The 22,959-nt window shown below is 42.1% G+C and overlaps 1 protein-coding gene across 1 annotated transcript in view; it reads right to left on the bottom strand.

Moving 5' to 3' along the window:
- Nucleotides 1-20,802, bottom strand: part of OSBPL5 (oxysterol binding protein like 5) — a 173,664-nt gene extending 152,862 nt beyond the window's left edge. Inside the window, exon 1 of the mRNA XM_039728266.1 lies at nucleotides 20,630-20,802. Within this exon, the coding sequence (XP_039584200.1) occupies nucleotides 20,630-20,644 (15 nt within the window). The 5' untranslated portion in view covers nucleotides 20,645-20,802. The remainder of the gene's footprint in view (nucleotides 1-20,629) is intronic.
- Nucleotides 20,803-22,959: the final 2,157 nt, after the last annotated feature.

The following is a 22,959-nucleotide window of genomic DNA, read 5'->3' as shown; positions in this document are numbered from 1 at the left end:
CTGCCACACTGGGCTTTGGAAAACATTGAACCAGTGGAAAACAGGAACAGTGCTCCAGTGTCAGGGTGTGCTGTGAAAGCCCAGAAGATTTGGCCTTCCCTTGTTACTCCACAGCTTTGAAACAAAGAATGAGGCTGCACTCCTAAAGGGGTGAGCAGAGTTCCCTGAGTTCTGGCAGGGAGCTCTGGTACATCCTGCACAGGCTCTGTGACTGCAGAGAGTGTCCCATCATCACTAAGTTGAAGGAACCCAAAGAGTTAAAACTTAATAGTCTCTGCCAACATTAATATTTCCAGAAGATATAACAACAACAACAACAAAAAAGCTAAATAGAAGTTCTAAAACTTCTAGAACTTCTGTTCTTTAACAGTATCTGTTAAAGCAGCAAAACGGCTTTAACAGGTATTGTAGGCCTAGTGAGACTGCTAAAGAATGAGAGAAAGCATGTGGAAATTCGACTTACTGGCATAAATTTAGGGACATCAGCATAGCTGCAGAAAACACCATTATTGAGTCTTTAAAAATAAAAAAAAAAAATAGTTTTTTTATACAGAGATGTGGAAAAAAAAAGAGGAGGAGACAGGATATGGTATCTCAAAAGAAATAGATGCCTGCCTTATTTCATAGGTATTTTTGGACTCAATTTTCCCCTTGCACAAATCAGTGGGAAAGTCATCTTCAGCAGCATATATAAGTACATAATTAGCTTTAAGTAGATGCTTCATCCTGATTTAATCACATTGCTGCATTTGTGCCTAAATCAGAATGCTCTTAGAAATCTTAAAACTACAGTGGTATAAAAGACATGTAAGAGGTCAAAACCAGATACTCCAGTGTAGAAGGTAAATTGCTACTGCCAGTGAGCTGTTAGAACAAATGGTGTTATCTTTTACCAAGAAATTACACTGTGCTATGCTATGACAAAGAGAATTTGTCTTTTCACCCATTTCCTCCTCTGTTTCCCATTAGCTCAAAATGACCCTGAAAGAGTCAGAGCCCAAAATACAGTAAAAATTCTTAGGAAAAAAAACCTAAAATGCAACAAACTTCTTGTGTTACATTTAAAGATACTTAATGAATTACACAAATTGCTTCCACAAATAAATGAAGCAGCTAGTAACTGCCAGGCTGACCTGGCATTCTCAGACTGTTCCTACTGTAACAGAGTGGATGTTGCATGCCTAAATAATAAATACTGCAATTCAGCAGAGTAGTTGTTTCACTCTCATTTAAGTGAAGCTGAGATAAGACAACAACCCATTATGGGGTGGGTTATGCCTTAACATTGCTCATTTCAGTAACACACCAAATTCTTTTACATTCCTTTTCAAGTTGCAAGAACTGGAGCAATATCTAAGAAATCCCCATTAAAAAATAAAAGAGGAATGCGATCTCACTAGTTTTATCTACTGCACAAAATAGCACACTCATTCATTCCAACATAATGGATATCAAAATTGATAATCAAGCAGTGCTTAAATTGCCCTATAAGACAAGATTATAAAAATATGCACAGTTTGTTTCAGAGCCAGTGTCTAATGGGATGCTTACGGAATTAGCAAGCCAGAAAGTTTCTTGGCAGCCCAGTGCTACATATCTTCACCTTATTTTCCCAGTGCCATTCTTCAGTCAACTTGTGATTTTCCAACACAGAAAATCCTCTTGGAATTTTCTATAGGGGGAAAAAACCCTCAAACCCCAAAACCTTTCCTGTATTCAGGATCTACTTCTTTTTGAAAAGCTAAACAAAAGTCTCCTTACCCTTGACATCATTCAGGGAAGAAGGAAGGAAGGCTAACATGAGCACGTCAGGCCTATATTATTTTAAAAGCAATGCCAGCTGCCCACATTTGGCTGGTGCCACACTGGCTGAAGAGCCACATTGACCACAGTCTCTTCAAATCCCCTTGCATGCACTTTCTCATCTCCTGGGTCAAACTGGGCTCTGGGGAGCACCTCCTTTTTATTGTCTCTCTGTGCTAGACTGAACACCATGGAGCTGCTTGGTGTTAATCAGCCCAGCACAACCACACCTCCCAGAGCAGCAAGCCCCTATTTCCCACTGCTGCCTGCAGTGGGAAATGCACAGGCACTCACAGCAGGGCCTAGGACTGAAATGCAGGATTAGGGGTGTAGAATAAAAACAGCCTTGGGAGATGAAAAGAAGTGAGAGATGCTGTGGGTGGGGGGAGCCAGCTTGGGTGGGCAGGGAGGATGCACACACCTTTGTGAGTTTGTTAACATTCATGCACACCACCCAATTATGTTTCCAGTATCACCCAATTTGCAGAAATAAGATGGTGATCAGTCCATGGCATTTGTCATTAAACTTTGATGAAACTCAGTGTGTGCAACCATTTGGTTAATTGGCTACCATTAATAATGCATGACTAAAGCACTCCAAAACACCACTGAAATGGGAAAGTTTCCCTTCGTTTTGTCCCACCCCTCATTTTAGGGAAGAAAAATTATGATCGGTATGGCATTGCAGTGGAACTTTAGGAGTACAGATGGAAAACCTGCTTCTTCCCAGGAGCTGTAATCCTTCACATAGTAAAATCTTTGAAATAATCTCTGAGTACTTAGGTGTTCAGGGCCTTAGACAGGCTTGTTCTGCTCTGCTACATGAAGTCTGCTTTAGCAATACTTGATCTCCAGCTAGTTGGAAAATATCTACCTCAGGAGCTTTGCACTGATTTATTCCACCTCACTTTCTTTCATAGGGCATGGGCCTATGGCTTGAGCTAATATGTTACAGTGCCAGTTGAAATAAATGGGGCACATGTGCAAACACTCAGGCACCTCATTTATCCACCTGTAAAAAATTCATTTGGCACTTATTGTTCAGTACTGGCACATGTGGAGCTGTTGAAGCTGAAAGGTTTCAATAAATGTTACGGGAAAGTGCCTGCTGCTGGCCTGTTTCCTCCTCCCAAAAGGGGGGTGAAAAGAAGCAAAACCTTTTCTGGATCCTGTATAGTCCAGTACAAAGAGAAATAAAATAAAAATAGAGAAATAAAAAAAAACCCAGGAAACAAGCCATCAGAGACACTCCAGAAATGCCTAGCACAAAACCTGGACAAAGCTTTGCTCTCTGAAGCCTGCAGTGCACCACAGGATGCACTAGGAAGACACTCTGGGGGCTATTGCTCACCCTGAGCTCAGTGCTCACTTGGCAAAGTGGAAGGGAGAGTCTATCCCCCCTTGGGTACCAGCTGAGGGCTGGGCCAAATATGCAGGCAGGTGCTAGATATAAAAGAGAACAATGCCTTGTGTTTAAGATGCTGCCTTCTACCTGCAAATTGTGTGCTTCTCTCATCTTTACTAGACATTTCTCTTGGGCATCAGCTCAGCCTGGTCACCATCACTGTTTATGTTAAGCCAGCTTCTTTACAGAGATTTTGGCTGCCTCCTGTTTGGAGATTTTGGGGGTGAGATTAAAAACCACAAGCAAACAAACAGGAAAGGTGCTACTTTTGTACGTTAATTATTCTGGCTTTTCTTCTAGGCAGATCTTCTAGAGATGCCTTGTGCAGTGAAATACAGCCCTGAATAAGGAACCCACACCTGGAAGCATTCAGAGTCAGGACTCTTCTGGGAAGGCTTAAAGGGAGGATTTAGGAGATTTGTAAGACTTGTGCCAGCCTTAGAACTGAGATAAATGTCTCCAAAACACAGAGCTCTCTCATTTTTCCTATAACCCTTTTTGCCTTGAAAGAGCCTTTCAGAGAGGAAACATTTCTCCAGCCTAAATGAGATTGGCTGGTACAAATAGAAACTAATGTAACTAAACCTTGGAATTACAAAAAGAGAAGATAAATGAGACCCCAGTGCTACCAATGATACAATTAGATGGTTTTCACATGGGACTGTTAACAGTAGATGCTTTTCTAGAATAAATCCTTATGCTTTCAAGACATATGTCTTTTCAATCACCAGCTCTTTTAAGAGGTTCACAATAAATGAGTGCAAAGCAAATTAATGGAGAACGTAACATCATCACTTAACATTCCTGATATTGATTCCATTTCATTAACTGGTAAGCACTTTATACTCTCACAGAGAGATTTTTGTTCCTCCTCAGGCATCTAATTACAAGAATAAAAATAAATTTAAAGATTCTTCCCCTTGGAGCCTACCTCTAGACATATTTCCAGAACTATATCTTTTTTTTTCAGTCAGGATGATGTAGAAATTATAGTAGTGAGAAGGGGATGTGACTTTTTCTGCAGGCTTGAAGCATTTGATTTGCCTGTTAGAAACACCATCCATAAAACCTGCAGTCCTCATCCTCCAGAAAGAGTGGCAGAGAAAGCCAGCAGATGAGTCAGGATGATATTTACTGTGCCCAAATTAGCAGTGGGTGTGTGCACATCAGTGTGGCCCTTTGAGAGTTGGCTTCCTGTTTATGGAAGCCATTCCAGGACAAAACCTGAGCCTTTCTGAGTCATGTAGACCATTTCAGCAGGGTTACACCAGTACTGAGCTGTGTTTTAGCCAGAGGATGGTTGTCTTGCAGTAAAACATATACCATGAAGACAGCTTTTCTGCCAGCCCAGCTGGAAGCAGGACACACTGGAATCATTCTCCATGGCTCTATTACTTCTCTGGCACTCAGGGTACCATCTGCAGAACAATTTTGCTAACTCTACATAGCCTTAGATTTCAGCAAAGCATAAGGGGTTGCCCATACAGAGTGGATGAACAAAAAAGAAAGACTAAAAAACATGTCCCTGTCTAGATAAAATTACTCAGGTCTACAGGTAACTTAATGCCTGATTAGAAAGGATATACTGGTCAGGAGGACTTGAGATATATTGTGATGAGACTTTTTTCCCCCTATTCCCTGAATTATTTGCAAAATCAACACACATTTTCAAAGTGTTTTGCTGATTTTCAATTGGCTATTTTTGCTCAACAAGATTCATGCACTTATAACCCTGACAAAATAACTACAGGAGATTGCTTCTTTCTGCTGCTTCCACAGCAAGTGTTTATATGCACAGAAATTAGCACATTTTTCAGAAAGGGAAATCATCCAAGAAATTAAGGAACTACAATATGTCTTAAAAGACTAAATCTGCTCCAGTATTTTCAAAACAATATGCAAGACCTGAGGTGTGGGACTGCTACTGGCACTAGGGAGAGTCACAACATTGCAGTGGAGGTCTTTGAGATGAACATGTCAGAGACCTGAATTCACTAAGCTTTAAACCTGATTTAAACCAGCACTGCCCTGCAAGATCTTACAGCTCCCTGGGAGTACAGAGGAGAAAGCAAACAAACAAAACCAGTGAAGAGAAAAAGCTCTGAATAGCAAAGGCAATATGTAAGGGAAAGTTAAGCAGAAATGACAGTATTATTTTATTCATTGCCTAGAAAATTGGCAGTGATCAAGGTGAGACTTTTAAAAAATGGCTAATCTGAGTTGTTTTAAATTAAATTCACCTCTGGTATGAGCTGCAACTATATCTACATGCATTTTGACAGACAGACTAAGTTGAACCCTTTTTATAAGCACCTAAGCATATGTGGTAAAGAATAAACACTTGGGGTGAATTACAGGTATCTATAGTTATATAGTCAATAGCATAAAAACCCAATTAATGCACAACAACACAAACCTTGAAAGAGTAGTTAATCATGTTTTAAAAAGAGTATCACTGGTGGCTACAATGGTTTGCCCTCTGGAAATGCTCACTCTCACTGACTATGGGAAGATTCCTACCACCCAAAAGTCAAACTAAAGTTAAATAAAGCAATGTCTCAGTCTGGCAAAGTAAAATAACTTCTGTAGAGTTAAAAATTTGTCTGGAAGGCTTTTCTCAGATGGCATTTTAGAATTATTTTCATTAAAATGAAGATCATTTCATGATTGATTTCAATGGGATTACATTTCCATTAATGCCAAACATTTTGAGAATGTTGTGGTTTTTATATTCAAGTGTAAAATCACTGATCCTTAAGGGAGTGCTATCAGAAAGAGAGCTGAACTTTCTCCAGTGATTTAATTTGGTCTGCAACAAATGTCACTAAAAGAGACAGTTATATCCTGGTTATTAAGACTTTCATGCAGAGGTTTACCAGATTTCACATCCCTACAAGAAGACTTTGTTTAACTGAAAGGATTTAAAGCAAGTCCTCAAAAAGGGTGCATGCAGAAACTGGTTTAAGTGCTTTTTACCAGCAAGGCACTAGACAACACTGCCTGTTTTAAAGCAAGTCCTCAAAAAGGGTGCATGCAGAAACTGGTTTAAGTGCTTTTTACCACTGCCTGGCATGTTGCTATACAGACTGACAGCCATCTGAGAAAGAGCTGGGTATATGACCTGATTTTGTATTAAATTGGAAAATTGTCCTTCTTTTGCCAAACACTTCTTCAACATCCTAAAAACAATCACATAAAGGAGGTAAAGCTGGCTTTTCCTGTAACACAGTGAAAAAAAAAGATAAATTAATTCTTGCCCCACTGTTGACTTACAAATGCAGCAAAATTCAATCTCTAAAAGAGTAATCTCAGAAGACACAAGGACTTCCCAAAGGGAGTCATAGTAGAGTTTTCCTTCTTCCCCATCCTACCTGCTCCAGAGCCAGCCCTTCAATCTGGGGCAAGTACTGAGAGCAAACAGTGATAAAACCTCCTTGGCAGGATTTTCTCTTCTGTGAATGGCCAATATCTCAATTGTAATCTCAAAACTGCTGTGAGTTGAGGACAGCTATCCTAGCTTCCCACCACAGACTGCACAGGGCCATGGAGCACACCCAGTCACACCAGGGCTGAGATTATATTCTACCACAGTGAGTTTTTACTTTGTTAAGTAAACTATGACACTGACAATTGTCTAATAAAAATACTTCTAGTGTGAGGCCAAAGAAGAGGGTTGCATGTTTAAATGTCATGGTTAAGGGTATACACTGTTCTTCAAGGCAGAGGGAACATGAGGTGAAAAGAAGCTAAAAATCAAGCTGCAAAAATATTAGTGCTTCTAGGCATGTCCAGAAACAACTAAAGAAAGGATTGTGTTTTGTTTGATAGAAGAGAAGGGCTCAGCTGCCCAAATTAAAAATAACTGAAATCCAGTTCTCTGAATTTACTTCACTACATTGCTGGCTTTATCTATGCCTGGCTTAAATCCTGAAGTAATTGGAAATCATTTAAGTAGAATAATTCATGTTTCTAGCACTTGAGAGTTCAGTTTGTTGAGTTTATAAGAGTTTTTGCAAAAAGCTTACAGTGGGCCTAAATTTACACATTTGGACCTTTGCTGGGACCAGTGTCTGAGCACAGAGTGGTGTGTTCCCTCTGTGGACACCCCAGGAAACCACAAGGCATAAAACGAGTGTGTGAGAACTGATGTTTGACATTCCTAGGCCAAGGGCCAACCTGGCAAGCACAGCACTTGCAAGGCCCAAGCAGAAAAGGTTTAAACTCTACCTTAGCAGCTGCAAGGGCTTTTGAAATCCTATCCTCCAGAATTCATAACCTATTTCTTCTCAGCTTCTGGCAGAGCACACACTCCTCTTGTTAACAAAGCAAAGCACCTCCAAGGAATTCACAGCCACTGGAAAAAAGTCTAATATAAAGTAGCAATTTAATTTACAGAGCTCTTGATAAAGGCCTTTAACTGTGGGATATGACATAAGGCTGTCACTAACAAGACAACACACTTGACCATGAACAAGGTGTTTATAAAATTCCTTGACTACAAATACAGCAGAGCCAAGGCAATGAATAATTGTGCTCCTGTCTGGGCATCTTGCCCACTCCCAAAATTTGATGCCTTTGGCCCTCCTGCTCCTTTTGCAGGGTGTACTGGCACTGCAGGCAGCCTTCCTTCCTGTCTCAGTCCCCTCCAAAGTGGAACCTGGTTCCAATTCCACATTTGCTGAGGCATGTGGAAAGCAGCAGCTGCACACACCAAAAGGCCAAAAAACCCAGATCCAGCTACTCTGGGTAGTCCTGGTGAGCTGCCTCCTGGAAATCACTAGTAACCTACACAAAGATACATCCTAGAAAAATAAAGCCTGTCATCTTTAAAAACAGCCCTTGCCACTGACTACCACACCTGGGAGCAATGAGCAGGTGTATGGAAAAGAAGCAAGAGACCCAAATGGGCCTGAAACAAGGTGAAATGCTTCCTCAGAAAATACTCCAGACTGTTCAGTGGATTTTGGATTCATATTCAAAGTCTGCTAATTTACATAAATCCCGATCTTTCTGCAATTCATATTTGGTCATGCTCAACTCTGCTAATATTAAGGATACCATTTTTTTCACATCGAGTCCTCAAGTCTGTAGCAATTGTAGACTCCAAGACTTCCCTTCAGCTTTCCATCCTTAATTTTGTAAGATTGTGGAAGACTTGGAAAAATACTAGTTGTTTTATGCCAGAATAAATGAAGGTCACTGGCTATGAGGAATCAACTTGTTACCAAATTTATTTGTGTACAAAAAGAAGGATCCAGACATAAGTATTAGACATAAGACATATTTCAAGAGAAAATTAATAGTAAACGTCAAATATTTATAAGAACTCTATAAATTATGTATAGAATCGTTTTTGTGAGGCCAGAAATCATCATTAGTCATAGTCTGGCTTTTTGTTTGGAACAAGGCAGAAAATGTCACTGAACTCATGTATATGTATTTTATATTTTAAAAACCCATACATCATATTTACTTAGCAATTGTAAGAGGTGAAGTGTCCCCCACAAGCACTGATAAGTTGTTTCAGTGATTGATTAGCCTTTTTCATGTAAAGATTACATTTATCTGCTTATCCTCCACCCCCAGTGCTGACTCCCAGGCAGCAGAGCCTCAGATGTGCTGTTGTCTCTGATAAGAGAATCCTCAGCAGGATGCACAGCTGGGCAGGGATGAGTGAGGTAAACCAAGCACTACCAGCAGCACAGCCTCCAGATACTGTTCCCCTCCTGACCACATTGTTCTTGTAAGGCTAACTGGCCCACATTTGGGGATGATCTAAGGCAGTTGTACTGCTCCTGGCACCCAGAAACAGCCAAGGGAAGCAATCGGGTGTTCCTACACGGCATCCTCTCATGGCAACATACACTGCCAATATCCACAGGTGGCAGTCGGGTGGCATGGGAAAGGAACTCCTCCCAGCACATTGGCAGGAGGCAAGACACCTCCCAAACTACAGTTTTTGGCGAGAATACTCTAGAAACCAGCTGCACCTGACTTCTTTCCCCATGGCACAGCTCAGCTGGTTCAAATGCCTGAGGAGAACTCCCTCCTCTTCTTACATCATAGCACAGAGAAGTGGCCATGTAGAAACATCTCATTTTCTTCCTGCACCCACCTCCAACGGAGCCAGACAACCCTGGCTCAGCAAGGACCTTCTGCTCTGTGCTGCCTCTGACCCACATCTCATCAGTTTCCAGTGCTTCTGCTGCTTCCTTCCTCCTTCCAGGTCACTGCCCTGCCTCTAAAAGCACATTCCCTCCACCTTCAAAACCTTGACAGAGTCTGAGTTAAAACAGCCACTGTCAGCATTCACTGCTGGCAGCCTGACTCTCAGGTGACAGCAAAGCAGGCAGTGCTAAAGCTTTCCTTTCTCCTCCCAGCTCCTGCTCTATGGATGTGTTTGCAGTAACATAAAAGCCCAGGCACCTTCCCCATCACCGTTCAAGATATTCGAGCAGCACAAGAAAACGCCCTTTCCTCTCTGAGGAAACTGCTCCAGGCAGTGCTAAAGCTTTCCTTTCTCCTCCCAGCTCCTGCTCTATGTACATGTTTGCAGTAATCATAAAAGCCCAGGCACTTTCCCCATCACCATTCAAGATATTCGAGCAGCACAAGAAAAAGCCTTTTCCTCTCTGAGGAAACTGCTCCTGAACATCTGCTCCCTGCTCATCCTCACTGCTGCCCAAATAGACTTGTGTAACAAAAGCCAATCAACCTCCTAGGTTGCTCCTAGACTTGTCCCTAGAGGAGTCAAAGAAGACATGATTTGGTTAAGTCACAGTCTGATTGCAGCTCTGAATCTGCCTAGATCCATCAGAACTCCTGATGAAATCTTGTTCCCATCTATTTAGTAGATTATAATAGCAAATGTGTTTCCAGCCAAGCATTTTTAGAGGAATGTTTCTCTGCAGACCCTTTCAAGGGAAGAACCCTCTGACATCTCTTTGCTCAGGAGGATCTGAGCATACGATGCACCCTTTTGTGTTGCATCTGACCAATCCTTGTGCATGCCAACCCAGATATCCTCTCTTCAGAGGGGTGCCATTTTCTTCTCTTTCCCAGAGATTCTGGGGATGTGATCCAGCTGATACACACAGTCAGTATATGGGACTCTCCCTGGAAATACAATAACATGTCTCCAGTCATTTCAGCTCTGGCAGCTCAGATAAATCTTACTCTGCATCCAGCCATGGCCAGGACAGAAATGCCTTTTTCAGAGGAAGCTGATGAGCTTGGCAAACCAGATTCTCCTACATCACGAGGGACAGGGGATGAACAAATCCCACGCTGGCAGAACAAGGAGCAACAAAGCAGAAAGCTGCAGATATCCTGCCAGTGATTTTTTGATGGTTGAACTCGGGGCCAAGCTGGACAGGTTTGTCTCAGCCTTGCTCTGCAGTCTGGGCAGCCTGTCACACCACCAGACTGGTGATATATTCTCAGCACTGGCCCTTGATCAAACACTCCTGTCATTTCCCTGGGCCAGTACTCTAACATCTGACCAGAAATGCCTCTTTTACCACATGGAAATGACTGCTAGCTACATAGAGTTAGTCTTGCATATTTGCTAGTTATGGTTAAGGAAATTAGGCAAAAAATGAGGGTTTTTACTTATACTGTCAAATCAAAAATGTCTTTGGTTTCTTTTGGGGAGGTGAGGGACAAGCCATATTTAATGCTACATTGTTTCCCTTATGAAACCCTATTTCATTCTTGTGTAATTTTGTGAAAGAAAATTGGTTAAAGCTCCAAATGGCCCAATTCTCTGCTGCAGAAAAATGGTAACTAACTTCTCTGCGAGCACCATGTATTTACTTACAGTTGAATGCAGGTGAAATGGCATTTGTCCTTACAAGTGACCAAGAGATGTCACTGATACCTTCCACAGGGCTGGGTGCCCACCGGGTGGTGAACTCAACTGGCTTTGGCAGCACCCACCAAATGATGCCACGTGAAAGTCCTGCATTTCAGGCTTTTGAGGTACCTTTTTTTTTCAAAGCTTTAGATATTCCTGTTATTTTGAGGACAAAGACAGCTTGCCTCAGCAGAGCTAACAGGTCAGGATGACCAAAAGGATGCCCTTAAGGGATATTTTCTAGTAAGTGAAATAGCCCTGCAAATGGCTTATTAAAGTGGCATCAATTTAGCAGTGGTTTTTAAAGTAGAATTTTGTATTTCAGTTTCCCATGTGGGGTTATGCATTTCTGGTTTGTGCTCAAGGAGGAGGAGGCAGTTAAAAAAAAAAAAAAAGAGGAACTGAATATTCATGAGCAGGATAAAGTAACATCCTTCTCTTGAAGCAATGAAACCAAACAAATTTTAATGGGATTTTACTTCATCTCATATAGTCTCAATTATCTATTATACAGTGATATTTTCTTTTAAAAATGCAAGATATTTCATTTTTAAAAACCCCTTTTCTTAGTTTTTCCTGAATTTGTTTTACTCTTCCTGGTAGCCAAATAAATTTATTTCAATAAAGCAGTAATATATTAAGTCTCAGTAATAAAGATATTGGGGGAAAATTAGTTTCATTTTTTGTAGGAGTTTGAGTTTTTTAAAAAGATAGTTATTCACTGAGAAATTTGACAACCTATCTTTGAGCAGAGGGATTACAATATTATTAACAGATTATGTTTGTTTTGCTGGCCCCACTGATCATGTCTCCCCAAATTTGCTTTGTTGACAGCAAATGTAAGATCCACAAAAGGGACCAACACTCTTTTCCTGCTTAACTACCACAGCCACATCTGCATCCCCTTCTCTCTAAGCACTGCAGACAAGGTGTCTTGCCAGGAGAAGTGATCAAGTCTTGAGGGACCCTGTGCATTGATGCAGCACCTCCTTATCTCCCACAGACCACCTAACAGTGGTCTACCACACATCTCCCCTCCAGTGTATCCTCTTACTCCCTTCTCTATCCACCAACCACCAGAGGCTCTGGAGGATCATGAACTTGGTGGTTGCAAGCACAGTCATGCCACAGCCTTCCTCTCAAACTTGTCATAACCTGTTTGCCTTTCAGAGCTGTCCCTCTGTGCTGAAGTTTGCTGAAATGTTAGTGCTTCATGGACAACAGAATCACAGAATGGTTGAGGACAAAAGGGATCTCTGGAGGTCACCCAGAGCCCCAGTCATACCCTGCCATGGTTCTGCAAGCAGATGGAGGGTCCCTGCAGCCATGGACCAAGGAAGCTCTGCACCAGCCACCTTCTTCTGTGTGCAACTGATTCATGAACCCATTGGCTGGTTTCTTTTTAGGAAACTTTTCAGGGCTATTCCTTTTGCATAAGGATTGCATAAGCTTCAACTTCCTAGGAAACCGGGCTAAAAAAAATGCAAAGCATAATGAGTGTCACAGCCAAGATTAGAGCCTGCAGGCAGGGATGTGTAAACCAAATGTGTGCTGTGAAGGAAGCAACAGTGTAACTGAACCCAACTGGCTCCTTGTGATCTCCTGAGAATCTTTCCCAGATTTTAGATTTCTGATGGGCTCTCTAGGATTCAGGAAGGAGCAAATCTTAGGTTTAGTATCAGAATAAACAGCGCCTGGGCACAGAAGAACTGAAGGACTTGCTTTGATTTACAGGCACTGTCACATTCTGTGATAATTAATTTCATTACCAGGCCTGATATGAATCTCTCATTACTAAAGGAAAGTGCCAGAAATAGCAGAAATTGCTCTCATTACACATCTGCTCCGCCTAGACTGATAAATACTCTGCTCTCATGCTGGCAGGACTGCCAGTGTCAGGACAGCAGCTGCACCCCTCACTATGCTGGCAAAATGAGCTTCCTTACAGACCAGCAAAGGCAATGTACTGTGAAGCTGTGTGTGAGGACCTGTGCTTTTAAGGATAAGGAACACTCTGCACAGCAGCCAGCTGACCTACATTTACAGCTGAAGATGTAAAGCTGACCCACAGGGACTTCTGTCTAACCTACAAACAGAGAAGGAGGGCTACTCAAGCAGACTGTGCCTTTTAAAACTATAAACTGAGCAGGAGCAGCAGCATGGGGACAGGCTTGTCCTGCTCCCACGTGTAAGAAGCAGCCCAGTTCAATGGACCATGGTAAGCCACTGCCAGCAGGGGAGCACATCCCAGGATAACTCCTACCACCTCGACATGCCTTGCTGCAGGGAGGAAAGCACAGTTTTGCTACATGGAGGCAAACAGAGTGAGCAGGGAGATGGCAGCCTGGGCTAAGCTGGGCAAAGCAGGCCCTGGGGTCTCATTGCAGGCAGTAAGGCTGCAGCAAAGCCAGTGCTGCTGTGCTGTCTCTGCTGCCAAGCTCATGGTGTCAAAGCTCACACATGGAGCAACACTGAGCCACAGACACAGCTCACCACGTGAGCAAGGGCAACCTTTAAAATACAAAGGGGACAAACAGTGCATTGTAGGGTTGCTGGGCCATAAAGAGAGAAGAGGAAGAGAGAGGGGCACCTTCCCCAGGCACAGTGGTGATAGTTGCATCGGCAGAAGAGAATCACACACACTTCAGACAAGATTTTTAACCCCATCAAATAAAGCAGCTCTGTTGAGATCAGCATAGTGCTGCTCCACAGTTTATGAGGATCTTCCCACTGGCATGAATCAGCCTTTATCAAAAACAGGCTTCCACTTAATTTGCTGAGTCCTTCCCCCAAAACACTGATTTTTCTTGAACAGAGCATTCCCTGTCCCACTGTGGAGCTGCAAGGTCATATGACAAGTAAAGAGTACATCAGCTCCTTTTCCACTGCTACAGTGGTAAAGGAAAGATGTAAAAAGCAAAACTGAGTGTTATTACAAGGCAAAATTGCATATCCAAAGCCCACCTATTAAAGACAGACTGCAAGTGTTAATTAAGCCTATAGTTAAATTACATCACACCATTTCATCCCTAAATGGCAGTTCTATGCTTTGGAATTTTATGAGACAAAACCAGAGCAAAGAATAGCTCTGCTGGGCTCTGTAAATGTATGTAAATAACCACAGAAGGAAAAATCATTAATAAAGCCTGGATAGAAAGACATCTCCCAGATTACTCAGTATTAATTTCCTTTTCATTTCATTTTGCAGAAATCTAACCATCTTTCACACAGACAAGACCTTTCCTGGGACTGTGCAGATGCAATAACCTAGGAGCCAGTGCAGCTTAACTGCAGCCCAGAGGAGGGAGTGACTGCTGAGACACATCCACGTGTCTTACTTGAGACTCAGAGCTTGTGTTGGTGCAAGTTGCTGCAGTGAGTATCTATATTTATCACACACTTGACTGGGTCATGTTTGTTAGCTTGGTTTTCATGTAGAAGTCACCTCCATGTAGGATCTTCAGGGCATTTCTGTGACATCCTGATGGAAAGGGTGATGCCTATGTATTGGAGCCAACATGGACATCAGCATGAACACAAACCATTCATGTTTTCATGCATCATTTTTTTGTTCTTCCACCCAGCCAGAGCCTTGTATTATAAAAGGGGGTTAAGAAATTAAATTAATACTTCTTTTTTTTATATATTAAACTTCGGTGTCCACCATATTAAATAAGATCAAGAAGAATGAGGTTTGGTTTGCAGACCAAACAGGAACATTTAATATAAAAACCTAATCTGCTGTGATAAAACTCCCATTTCCTGTATCATGGATTCTGGAAAATAAATCAAGTCACAGAATCATGGAATCATAGAATACCTGAGTTTGAAGGTATCTATAAAGACCATTGAGTCCAACTCCTGGCCCTGCACAGGGCAAGTGTTCACTGTTCCTTTGTTGAGACAAGTGCATTTTCCTACCATGTTTTTTTCCAAGCACAATCTTTTCTATTACAAAGTTTGAGGCAATTACCCATGACTGTCCCTGACAAATCTTATCAGTTCAGCAAGTCAATTCCAAATTTTACCCCTCACCGATTTCAGCAAGTTCATGATCAGCAATGCTTTTTGGTCAAAGTTTGGCCCTTTTTACTTGTAGGAAATAGACATTTCTATTCATTCAAGGAAGATGGACTAGAAAAACATTTCAAAAGTGATTACAGGATTCAACATCATAAGCCCCTAAACCACTTCTAAAAGCTAGAAGGTCAGAGGCTTTAAAGCTGCTTTTGACAACTTTTAAATATTTTACCCTAATCTTGAGCTACAGCAATTTACAAGAACCTGAGGAGATGACAGATCATTCCACAGGAAGGAACAGCCTGTCAGACATAATTTTTGGTAGTTACCATCTCCTCTAAGAACAGAGGTATTGACCAGCATATATTCCACATGGCAAATTACATATTCACTAAAACCTGTACACTCATCTGGATTTATGAAACATTGCAGAACTCTCTCAAGGGAAACCAAAATAACTATTTTGTGTTCTAGTCTGACAATTACATGCCTGTTTTCCTCAAAAAATTTTTTCTAAGAAGTCAGCTGAAAAGAGAAGCCAGATATGCTGGGGAAATATTTTCTATATTAGCACTAAAGCAGCAAATTAAATCATTATACAAATTTGAAAGTCATCCCATCCTCCCCCCACCCCCTTCAGTTACTTATGTGGTGACCAATTTGTTCAGCTTTGTGCCTTGTACTAGCTGTCCATTGTGAGAGCCTATTTTAGCCTAGATTCCCACAAATGGCCACATTTAAATGGTTTCTTCACCAAAGGAGCAATGCCCATCTGGACACACTCAGCCAGCCATGTTTCATCAAGCACATGGCTTGATGGTACAGAAATGCACCATCTGCTTTAGGGTTTAAGCTTTCATATAGTGCCCATCTTTTGCAAAAGGTTAAGGGGATACAAGTCTTTGCTTTTATGGGGTCCTGGGTAAGTGAGTTTATGCACTTCTGCCATTTTCTGCTGCCAAAGCAAAAGCTGAAACTACTCTGGGGGTGCTGACAGTGTTGCAGTTACAAGTGGCCACAGGTTGCTGTCTTACTGATGAAACTTTCCCAAGGGGAGTCCAACAGGCTTTCCCTTCTTCCTGCTTCCATCCTGCATCTCCTTATCCCTGGAGGTTCACATGAACACCGTGAGGGAGGAAACCTCTTGTGTTTGGTGAAGTAGAAGTGTACATCCACACATGTTTTGTAAACACTTCAGTTTACATTAAAGGCATGAGCTGTATGTAATCATTACCATTTTGTGGTAGGAACACCCAGAAAGGCCCCAGACACTGTCTGCCCACTAAAATCAAAGTGACAGCAAGAGCAACACCATTAAGGGAGGACATGAGCTGCTCTGGAGAGGTCCTGTCACCCATCCATCTGTTGCAACTGTGGGTGTAGAAAACAGGGTGTCACCTAGCTCCTGTTTTCTTCCAGACTGCAGTGCTCTGCAGATAATAATGAGCAAACTTCAGCAAGCTTTGCTTTCCAAGATGGTATTTCCATGGAGATATTCCTGAATGTCTCCAGCTGGTGTCCTGGCTATGGATTTCAGTTTTGCTTCTAAAAGGTCTGATAAATAATGTGATTAAAAGCAAATAGGTTGTCTTTATTCCAAGGGATGTGTGTATCAGGCTGCTGGGTTTTTTGGTGATACATATTTCTCACACACAAAGAAATTCTAACTTTGCTTTGTGTTGCTTTCTTAATTTCTTCTCTGGTTAGTTTTTACCTATCCCTGCATGCCAGGCATCCTGAAATCTGGATTATGCACCATGGAAAAGCCATCCTCATATAGTCTGTGAAAGAATGGAATTTGTAAGTGGGGAAAGACCTTCCTGGTTTTATCCAGTGTGATTTGGAACATGAGGAGGTTGCTGGCTGTGCTGTTGAGGTGGGCACAGGATGCTCCAAGCCTTCAGTCTGGAAAACTATGAGCTACCTAGGGTACCTTCTGGTAGTGTCCGTTCCCTTACTTGAGACAATATTTTGCTCAGAAAGCTGAGATCAATTGTTAGGTTCTGTACTCCTTGAAAATAAATGTCTTACTGTTGCAGAAGCTGCAGAGCATGTGATCAAAGGATGCCATATGGGCCATTTATTAACAATGAAAAATGAATGCACCATTTGTCAGGCTGTAGTTGAAACGGAAGAACAATTCCAGTTTTCACTCCCACTGTTGATCTGGCTATCTGTATCACAGAATATAAACAGTTTCTTGCTTTATTACTTCTAGCATGAATCCACAGCACATTAAGTTTACACATGGATTCTGAGAGTAAATATTTCATGTTATGACTCAGTAACATGCTGGTATATATGTAAGCATATTGCCTGCCAACTTCCTACTTACATACATGTTAATGGGATTATGTTTATATACATATACAGAAATACAAATTCACTTCCAAGCTAACCAACCAACTCAACAAAGATAAAAATAAAATCACTGCAGACAGTTAACATGTAATTCAGAATTTCAAGTGTTTTAAAATACTATTGCAATTTGCAAGTCCACATTCTAAATGAACATGCTGTAAGAGCATTGCATAGAAATTATTTTAAAATGTCAAAATACAAATCAATATCTTTCCCCTTCCTTAGCTCAGGTCTTAAGCTAAAAACAAAACATTTCCAGATAAAAGCTTTCTCAAGTCAAAGAATCATAGCTTTCTCTTGGTTTCATTTCTGCAGAATTGCCAAATACAGTCATTAACATAGATCACAAGCTTTATATTTTTAGTCACCTCCTCTTTCTACTTTTCTCAATTTTCTCCCCTCAAAGTTAAATGTCTAGAACTACGCTTATCTTTTATCTACTCCAACAAAACTGAGAAACTTGCAATATTTACAAGGCTGAGGGAGGCAATCAGGGTGCAAAGCACCACACCAGACTGAGAGCAGAACAGGAAAAGATCTGCTGTTCTGTTTTGAGGGTGGCTGCAGTCATTGCCTTCCCTCTGGTACAAGCTGAGGGCCAGGCCAGGAAAGGGCAATTCATCCCATGTGACTGATCCTCATCCTCTGCCCTGCCACAGGGCCCTGGGTCACCCCTGCTTCCCTGGGACTGCTCACAGAGACCATCAACACAGCTCAGGCACAAGGAGCATTCCTTGGGTATCCATTCAACGGTGCCCAAAGTGAAGCCACCTCTACCTTTGGCTTGACAGTGACAGAAATCACCAACATTTTGCCTGTTGTAGCATGTAGAGTGATGGCAAAGGCTCAAAAATAACTAAGCAGCCTGTATTCAGCTCTTTCAGGATTATTATTTTTTTGAACACATCAGCAACACATCAGTAACAGGGTTTCAAAAAGCCCTTTGAATAATCAAGAGAATCACTCATTCCCCTCCAAATAAATTGCATCCTGCTTGGTGGCAAAGATCCATTTCTACCATGGGTTACCTTCAATGCATCTCATTTAAATCTTAAACCAGCAAAATTCACATCTTCACTCACTTTTCCTCCTTTTTTTTCCCCCTTTTCATTATTACAGCTATAACAGCCACAGATTGCAACTTCATAGATGCATGTCTTACATTAATACAAAAACTTCTCCAGGAGGACAAACAGGTACTGAGCTGGTATGCCAGTACTATGCTTTTCACATTTGTTAAACTTAAATCTTAACCTGAGATAAGTTCTAATTCAGAAAATCCAGGAAATCACAAACACATCTGTAAACCTAGGTATAAAACAGCCTCATCTTCCATATAATGACAGAGCCTGTGATTTCTGGAAGGGATGTTTGGAATCCAATGAGTATGAATGTCAGCTTCCCATGGCTCTCTTGGAAGCCTCAGCCAGCAAGAATAGGAACAGGAATGGTGCAGAAACACAGGAACAAGCAAAAACGTAGTTTAGACTATTTACAGGGCCAAATAAATGTTTACAAGACATTTAGAACCAGTTTGTCAATGCTACCTGGCACAAATGCACAAAAGTCACACTAAACCATATTTGCTGCATCATTTCTCATTAATACATGGTCCTAATTCACACTCATACCACAGGTGGTAACAGGGCCACATAACTTCATGGACTGCCATGCCACTTGTCATGGGAGCCAGTTCAGAGTTATTTACTTCTGAGCTGAAACAGAGATGGAATTCCATCAAATGAGGCCTCCCCTCTACCCCACTTGGACATAATGGGGAGATTCCTCCTTACAACTACAGCTGCAAATCAATGTTCATGTCTGTTCTGCACCTACAGACTTGGCCTTTCCACTCTGTCCTCTTCCCAGAGTGCTCAAAATGTAACTTCAACACAGCTTGGAAAGGCAGCTATATTCCAAGAGGATGTAGCCAGCCCCATGCCATCCATTTCAGACTCCCCAAGGAACCCATTGCATCCCAGTATGGTACTGCAAAGCTATTCCAGCCAAGGGAAATCATGAAACTGCTCAGGCTCCTCCTTGGCCCTCAGGAAGAAGAATGAAGAAAAGCATCACTGCCATCAACAGCTGGGCTACTCACAGCCATGAGTATGGGAAGTTCTAGCTGGGGAAGTCTTTGGGGACTGTGTATAGCTTTACTCAGCTTTAATTTAGCTCTGAGGAAGCTAAGTTACATTGTCCCAGCACTACGTTCAGCAGGGATCTGTTTGCAGAAAACACTGACACCCCACTTCCTGCAACACCTCCCCTAAAAAACCCTTGCAAAATATTAGAGAGAGGTATTTTGAACCAGTACAGTGATAAAATGTTGTTTCCCAAAGCTGTCAAAAATACACATTTTCAAACTCCACTCCAAATATCAGGGGCGCTGCAGGTAGTTAGAGTGAGACTCAGGTTATTTAGTATAATTTTTGAAGCAGCAGGTATGATGCACTCAGGATTAACTGCATCTTTGTATATTATAGGACTGCTGCAGTCTAAAAAGCTGCATTCCTTCATTCAGTTCCAGTGCTGCTGATCAACCATCAGTTCCTTAGGTAGCAATATTTTTGGGGGCTCTTCAGAAATGTTTATCTGTAGAGCTGTTTGCAACTGATGTAGGTGCAATGCAGTATCCTGCCACTTTGAGCACCACACACTTTGGGGGCTACATTAAAAACATTCCCTTCCTTTGCCCTATTTTTGCTCTGTGGCAAAGCACAACTTGCAAAACGATCCATAGCATCCAACTTCACAGAAGTTACCCTTAAAAAAGAAAGGGCAAGATTAATCAGCAATTTTAAAAAGACTTGAGCAAATATTAGCAAGCAGCTCTGGTATTTTGAGTTTCCACTAGCAAAATAACAAAATCAAAGAAAACATTTTAATATCAACATCTCGCAGCTGCATTTTGCTCTCTCATGGCTAAAAGCTTAAAATCAATGTGTTGCAGCACAGGAAATAACCAGAGTAGGACACAAACACAGTGTTTTAACTCAGATCATTGCAACAGTTAATCGAGCATTTTGTGACAGCAAGCCATTTACCAAGTACATTTTCACATAATTAAGCAGCAAACGAGACACAGTCCACAGGAGCCGCACATTTAATTGTGTCAGCAATCAGATCATGAAGCACTTTACGCATATAGACGCGGCTGTACGGACCTGTGATTCTATACTCACCGTGCAGCAAGGCATGGGTGTTACGTTGGTCTCCAAACAATTGCTTTAGAGCCCCAGGCAGAGCAACCTTCCTCTCACTCTCATCTCGGGCAAGTCAGTGCTTCTGGAAGGTGGCCAGGCAAGATCAGATTCATCAGCCAATAAAATTGTCTAAAGCTGCCGTTCCACAGGAGACCGTTCCTCCGGCTGCAGCCTCGGGAGCAGCCAATAAAGGAGAAAATCAGCATCAGAGTGCAGGCGAGCATTTTGCCCCATGCTAAGGGTCTGCTTGCCAAAACTCCAGCTTTCCCCTGCCCGTGCTGCTGCACAGAGTCATCCTGCATGAAAAACAACTTGCACTTGGCTTGCCTAGCTAAAATAGGTGCACAGATATTGTAAACACTGACAAGGGTAAAGGAATCAGTCAGGCAGGTGCCTCATGAGCTGGGAAGCAATACAGTGGCATTTGGAGCTATGGATTCATGCTGCTGGAGGGGTAGCACAGCAGATCCAGTTTTTTGTGGACACTGCTCACACAACATTGCTTCACTCAAAGGCAGACAGTTCATGGTGGGCAAAGTGGAGACTGTGAAAACCTTACCCCTGTTTTATCTTCCAGAGCTGGACCTGCTGCAGTGGCTGCGGGAAGCCGTCCTGTCCTCAGCCCCACGTGTTTGTCCTGGACTTCATTGCCATTCAGAGGAGCCCTTGATTTCACCCTGCCAGTCCTACAGCAGCAGCAAAATATCCCAGTATGCAACAATGCTTTGCAGAGCAGCTGTCTGACATCCCAGGATCCTTAGGGCTTGTCTTTCCTTGGAAAAACCAAAAAAGCCAGAAAAAAAACATCAGTCTTACTATGTGTTATCTAACAGTAAATCCTAAAGGTGACAAGGCATTTGTGACAGTTATGTTATTGTGACTTGCTTGTGAAAGCAAGTCAAGAAAGGCCTTTGGAGGTCTTTACTTGTAAATTAACAATCTGAATAAGACCAGGCCTATGTGATATCAGTCTGAGCACACATATTTTGACAGCAGATGACACATTTTTGCCGTAAAACCTTAGTAGAGAAAAAGCACAGGTGGTCTCTGCACACTATTTTACTGCCTTGCTGGCATTTACCTCCCCTAACCTCTCTGAGGTTAAAACTATTTGGATTTGTTTCCTCAGAAATCTTGCACCAAGGTGTTTTATTTGCAAAGCTGAGTTGCCACCCAATCTGACAGCAGTCCTGATGAAATCCCACATTCACTAGATTTTGTTCAGTTTCCCGACACAAATGAAAAGCAAATACCATCCAGGCTTCACCAGTAATGTTGCATACCCTCACCTACATGTGCTGGAGGACAAAATAGTCTGCAGTGCAGACTGCCCATTGGAAGGCTAAGACTTTGTAAAAAGCTACACTGCACCTTGACATGGGAAGGGATTCTTAATGAAAAAGCAATTTATAAGGAAAAAAAGATTAGAATATGAAGATTGGAAATTAGAATAAATTGGATATTAGAATAGGGTCAGCAAGACTGTCATTAACAATAACGGGCGTTTGTTTTCACGTGCCAGTGCCTTTAATCTCCTGGTTTATATTGATGTATTTTTACATATTTATGTGAGACCTCTGCTCTCTTTCTCCATATTTATGTGAAACCTCTCCTTTCATGCTGGTCCTACAGCTATTTGAAGGACAACAAGCCAAAGATGTGTACCCCAGAGCTCTGAAGGCTGTATTACATTGGAAGAGCTGGAAAAGAGGCTCCTCAGAAGCCACACTATGCTAAAATCAGGCAGCTCAGAGGCACAGCCTGACTGAATTCAGCAGCCTCTTTGTACTCTGATCTTGAAAAGCTGCATGTGCAAGCATTTATTATCTGGATTTTCCTTTGATGTAAATTGGCATAGACCCATGTCAATTCACATAGGCCTTTCTTCCAGCTGGGGATCTTCTGCTATCTCTGTGAAACACAGGGCTCCATCTGGAGTCATGGTGCGCTGCCTTATTGTCCATTCAAGGGCAGCACTGGGCAAGGAGCACACACCAACCTGGGCAAGTACATGCTGAGGGCTCCCTCAAACAGGGCCTTGGGTCTTGGAAAGAGGCTTGTCAAGCAGTAACTTCAGAAAACAGTGCCTTGGCTGCAGAGAGGCAGCCAAGCTGGACATATACTTCCTCAGAGCAGCCATGGGACACTTGACAGCAGGTGAGGAGCCTCCTTACCTCTGGGAGCAGGAGAGCACTAAGCCAGCAGCAGGCCAGGACCCACACCACTGACATACAAAAGAGAGGGATGCCAAGCAGGTTCCCAGAGTAGTCTGCCTCCAGGAACTTCTTCATTTTCACGCAGCTGAAATG

Source organism: Passer montanus, unplaced genomic scaffold (genome assembly GCF_014805655.1).
Source record: "Passer montanus isolate IOZ18808 unplaced genomic scaffold, ASM1480565v1 scaffold65, whole genome shotgun sequence".
NCBI classification, from domain to species: Eukaryota; Metazoa; Chordata; class Aves; order Passeriformes; family Passeridae; genus Passer; species Passer montanus.
The sequence above is the reverse complement of the archived record's forward strand: the minus strand, read 5'-3'. Positions and strand labels throughout refer to the sequence as shown.